Here is a 5,794-nt window from a genome sequence, read left to right on the forward strand (position 1 = left end):
CATCAAGGTTTGTTGTACAAATAGGGATAATAAAGAACATATGTCGTCTAACGGAATCACGATTCGTTGTTGCACCGTTCTGTGAATTTGTAAGTTCATACACTTTGTTTTGTAGTCGTATATGACAATACAACTCTTAATCATCGATTCAGATATGTTATTATGTGATTATGACACTTAAGCAGTCGTTTCATACCTGTTTCATACCTGTTTCATATCTGCATTATTGAAAATTGTGTTATATATATGATTTTTTAAATGAACAGGGGCGAATGTTGTGATAGAACTATATGTATTGTGCTAGTTATGTGTTTGTTCATGTAGTTTTTATTGATGAATAGTGTTATGTGAATAATGCTAGATATGATGGGCAACACGAAATTTGATTTGGTAAGTGTTAGGGTTTTTTTTACTGAATTATAACTGTTGATAAGTTATGTCATGTTAATGCACATGTGCATAGCTATAGTTATGCACATGTGCATATTTTGACAGGATATGCTTACACGGAACAGGATAATAAGGTAATGCTGTGATCTATATAGATATGCACATGTGCATATTTTCTAACAGAACAGGCTTACACAGAACATGTTGATTAGGTATAATTTTGTGATATATAGTTATGCACATGTGCATATCTTGACAGAATATGATTACACATAACAGGATAAGAAACTAAATTTGTGATCCATATAGTTATGCATATGTGCATAAATTGTTATAATAGGTTAACATGCACGTGTGCATAGTTTGCAATAATAGTTTAACAAGTTAGATAATGTTGATGCATATGACTTTGATCTATATAGTTATGCACAGTTATGCTAACATGTATTTCATCTTGGAATATGTTAATAAGGTATAATAGTGTGATATATAGTTATGCACATGTTCATAGATTGACAGAATATGTTAATATGCACATGTGCATAATTTGTCAACATAGGTTCTTAAGGTATTTAATGTTTATGTACATGTATATAATGATGCACGTGTGCATATCTTATATGTTGATCATAAATTAATGTTGATACACATGCTCATTGTAGATCATCAATGGAAAAAATACATGGATTAACAGATGATAGAGTTAAGCAGATGTTAGACGAAGAGGCGTTGAAGCAATAGGAATGCTGGGGTGTGCTCAACAACCGGAAAAAGGAACAAACAATATGATGTTATGGATGTTATATGTGGGTGATTCAAGGACATGAAACTCGTAGTGTTTGTTTTTTTCTTTTTTTTTGTTTGGGAAGTAGTAAGTGGCTAACTGATGTGGTGTGGGTATATTTGGTTGAGAGTAGTTGTATAAGATAAATTATGTGTGGATGCACATGTGCATTATTCAAAATAGTAATCATATGTCAATGTATTATGTATATCAAAGGATGTATTATGTATATTAAAGCGATGTATATACGTATCAAAGCGGTGCTTGTATGTTGTTAAAAAAATATGTATGGGTGAACATGAGCATTATTAGAACACGTATATTGTGCATGTGCATCTTTTTTTTCCGTATCAAATAACCATGTTAAGTTAAACAGAAAAACATGTATGCACATGTGCATCTTTCTGTCAATACATTAAGTTTGGTAATGCACATGAAAACAACTAAAAAACATAATCAAAACGTAAATTTGATAATCCACATCATGACAACTAAAAAAACAGAATCGAAATGAATACTGATTGGAATTTGTTTATCGTCATAAATAGTTAATTCAAGAATCATAAATTTGGTTGGTCGATTTACGACGTCTGGTTGAACATCTAAGAACGATTGTAGCTCGTTATCAACTATAACGTAATCAAAATAAAAGTCTTTGAGGTTGGCAAATTGGTGTTTCATTGTATGTAATATAATGTCTGAATTAGGTTCACCGATAAATAGACGTACATCTCTCGTATGTCTCTAGAATAGTTTTTGAAATCTTCTCTCGTCTGCATCACCCTTATCATCCTATATTTTTCAAATATATACATAATGTAATTGTCAATATAATGCACGTGTGCATAATGTAATTGTCAACATAATGCACACGAGCATTATCATTTTATATATAACGACATTTGACATTTTTTTGAACATAACAAGATGCCATATATTCAAACCATAACTTTAGACATGAACTAGAGAAGTACGCTTACAATAAACATATAAAATCCTATTTTTCTATTACATTCGCACCACTGGTGTACCACTTTTCAATCACTAAATTCTCCATATTGGCTATGACTTTCATCCACAACAGAGTATACTCACTGACTTGTTCCAGTCTTATAGCATTTGAACACTGCACGACTTTGAATACCTTCTCATTTCTTCTTGACCATATGATCCATAATGTAACGATCACTATGCAGTTAACTGCCTTTTTCTTCTTCTTAGAAATATCCAGCTTCCAGGAAAAATAGAGAATATCTGCCATTGTTGAGTAAGAATGTAAATCTTTTACTCCCAGCCATGCTCCAACCATCCACCATAGCGTTTTCGACATCAAACACGGAATGAGGATGTGTTCAACAGTGTCTTGCTCGTATCCGCAACCCGGGCACAATATGTTGCTGATATGAATTCCCCTTTTTTTACAGCTCTGTCTTTGTCGGTAACCTGCCTTTAACGCCTTTCCATGCAAACATATTGGCTTTAGGTGTAGCCCAACCATTCCAGGTCATTACAAAGCCACTCGACGGGTCCCCGCTTATGACACACGAATCCTATCTAACGGGTTTAACATTGAAAGTCGACTTATTTTTCCGAGTGCCAACCCCACCCATATTGACCCATCTTCATTCGGGTGTTTTTCAGCAGCGCCAAAAGCTACATATACTCCACCCATGCCTCCCCGGTTGTCGGCTTGTTCTTCTATTGCCAATCTCACACAGTCACCTCCCCTATTTTTTTGTAGTTGTCCACCACCCAAGACCCTTTGTTTGCTGCCATTATGTACATAATTGGATAGTTATCCATAAGGCACTTGTTTAGAATACATACATCAACGATATAGTCTAGTTTTCAACATAATGCACATGTGCATATAATTTAATACAATATAATTTACAGTAAACATAATGCACATGTGCATATAACTAATACAACATCATTTACAATAAATATAATGATTTACAAAGTATATACATCATTTACACTCAACATAATACCTTTAGTCACAAATCGAATGAATTGCAACCGTTGATGTTCTGTATTTGTATGTATCTTGTGACTATCAACTGTATTATCAGAAGATGGACCAACAGAGGATGTCATGAATGAGGAGGATTATCAGAGACTGTATGGGAGGAACATCGGAGACTGTATGAGGAGGAACATCAGAGACTGTATAAGGAGGAACATCAGATGTATGAGGAGGATTATCAGAGACTGTATGAGGAGGAACATCATATGTGTGAGGATCGACACGTGATGAGTCAGAGGATGCCATGTAGAGCGTGTAAATGGTGGGTTGTTCGTTGTGAATGCCGCGGGAAACACCGTGCCTGGATGTCGCCGCCGTGAACTCCAGTGAGTTACGTGAACGCCGTCGGCCGTCGTTGTCAGTGTATACAACAATCTGACCTGCAATGTATACAACAATCTGATATGATGAATGAAACCCTAATTAAAAGTTGTAGATCGTGAACATAGTGATGAGAAGAGGGGAGCGTGTTTTGTAATAAATATAACATAATTACAATTTTGCCATGTGTTCACACAGGTTCTCGCGGTTCTCGCAATAAAGGGTGGTTCCTAACGGATCCTTATCCTATATATATATATATATGTGTGTGTGTGTGTGTGTGTGTGTGTGTGTGTGTGTGTGTGTGTGTGTGTGTGTGTGTGTGTGTGAATTTAAAGTGGTGATGAATAGTGATTCATATTTTTTAGATATCTGTTTTTATTTTTATGGTAGTATTTTATTTATTATTTATTTTATTTTTAGTAATAAATGGTAATTGATAATTCTTAAGTATTTATCTATGTTTATGTTTTATTAGCAGTAATTTATTTATCATTAATTTGATTTTTTTAGCAATAATTTGCGTTCGTTAACTTTTTTTAAATCCTAAGTTTACATATATGTTTATTTTATTTTTTATCTTTTTCGGTTCGGTTCACTATATAACAACCCTCCTAAAATACGTATAAACACCACTATATGTCCTAAAATACACCCCGTATACGAAAACGGCCCCTAAATACCTTTATTTTTACAAAAATCAAATAAAACAAAATTTAAAGGGCTCTGGGGGGCGCGACAGATCCCTCTTGATCTGTCGCGGGCCGCGAGCGAGGGGATAAATAGCGTAACCAGGTGCCGCCACGTGGCATGTGCGTGTCGAGGCTACTGGGTCGACTCAGCCTAGCTACACCCTGCCCGACCTAGCTCGCGGGGCGCGAAAGCCCCTTGTCTCTCTTTCGTGGGCCACCAGAGACCATTGATCAGGCCCTATAAATTGGGAAGTTCGACGTTCATTCCAATCGTTCAAAAATCACAATTCTCTCTCAATTCTGAATAGCAATTATAATTCCTGGGTATTATACCCACTAAAATAACAAAGCTCTGCCTCGATGTAAGTATCATAACTCCCGGTTACGTATTAGATACGCTGCCTGATTGATCTAGTGATCGGGAACGCATGTCGAGGCTCTGCCTGACTCAGTCGTTGGAGTTCTGTCTCGAGGAGGGCATAACTAATGTAAATTTGGGTTATAATACTAACACGTGTGCATTGTTTAAATCTAATAGATAACAATCAGCAAGTCACAGGGATATACCTAAATTAGCAATGTGAGTAATCCTCCTTTTTATGAAACCTTTTTGTGAGTAATTCCTCTTTTCACAAATTGTTTTTACAAAATCTCAATTGTTTTTATCTCATAATTAAAAGTGATTAAGTATTTGTAGTTCTACAATTATCGTCAGTATGTTGGAGTTTTGTATACAAAATTTGTTACTACACTATGAGTAGTAACATTACCACAAGTCAGGATTGGCAGTACCGTGGGTGGTAATTAAAGTAGATATTTACAAATGTAATTGCTGGATTCCCCTCAATGCTGTAAAATGATAAAACCTGTTTTGATTGAACTGGGATTCACTCGCTAGTATTTCTTGCTGATAAAATGTTTTTAAACGCGTTTCAGGTAACAAAATGTGAAAGCCAGTTAGAAGCCAGCTGGAGAGCACTGAAGGCTTAGAAAAGTGGCTATAAAAGTTACCTAAAAAAAGAAGAAGTTTTATTTCAATGAATTAGGGTTTATCCCTATAAGCATGTTTGTAATAGAAACTTGGGAATATCCCATGTGTTTATTATTATAAAAATGTGGTGTTTTACTCCGATAAACTATTTCCTAACTACGGTCCTGATGAAATTTCCGCTGCCAAATTAATAAACATCGATATCACTGATACTGGTTCGCGGCCGCCCGTTCCTAAAGTTAGGGGTCGGGGGTTGCGACACACTACAGTACCGGCATGCTATCCATTATCAAACAAAAAACCACAAAAATGACTACATATTAGTACCAATGTTATTGTGTTCAGTATGGTATGGTGGCGACATGGTTTCAGATTATCAAAAGCAAAAAACAATAAAATTAAATAGCAGTACAGATACACATGTTTTTAATTCGGTTTGGTACGTCATAGCGGCACAACTGAACAACATCAGTACCGGTATCGATATTCATTTTTATTGTTATCGATCGACGTAAGGTTTTCTCTTTCCATTACTCTAGTGTGTGTCGGCATCATGACGAACCAAACACATAGCATCCAAATTTCCG

At 35.5% G+C, this 5,794-nt stretch overlaps 1 protein-coding gene across 1 annotated transcript; it reads right to left on the minus strand.

The window, feature by feature from the left end:
* Positions 1 to 2,171: 2,171 nt before the first annotated feature.
* On the minus strand, positions 2,172 to 2,672 carry LOC110892716. Its single transcript, XM_022139867.1, has one exon. The coding sequence runs from the start codon at positions 2,670 to 2,672 to the stop codon at positions 2,172 to 2,174; it is 501 nt and encodes a 166-aa protein (XP_021995559.1).
* Between the last annotated feature and the right edge of the window lie 3,122 nt (positions 2,673 to 5,794).

Source organism: Helianthus annuus, chromosome 12 (assembly GCF_002127325.2).
Source record: "Helianthus annuus cultivar XRQ/B chromosome 12, HanXRQr2.0-SUNRISE, whole genome shotgun sequence".
NCBI lineage: Eukaryota > Viridiplantae > Streptophyta > Magnoliopsida > Asterales > Asteraceae > Helianthus > Helianthus annuus.

Bases quoted from the DNA above. Each gene is read 5' to 3' on its own strand.
- LOC110892716 (XM_022139867.1), bottom strand. From the start codon at position 2,672: ATGGTTGGGCTACACCTAAAGCCAATATGTTTGCATGGAAAGGCGTTA.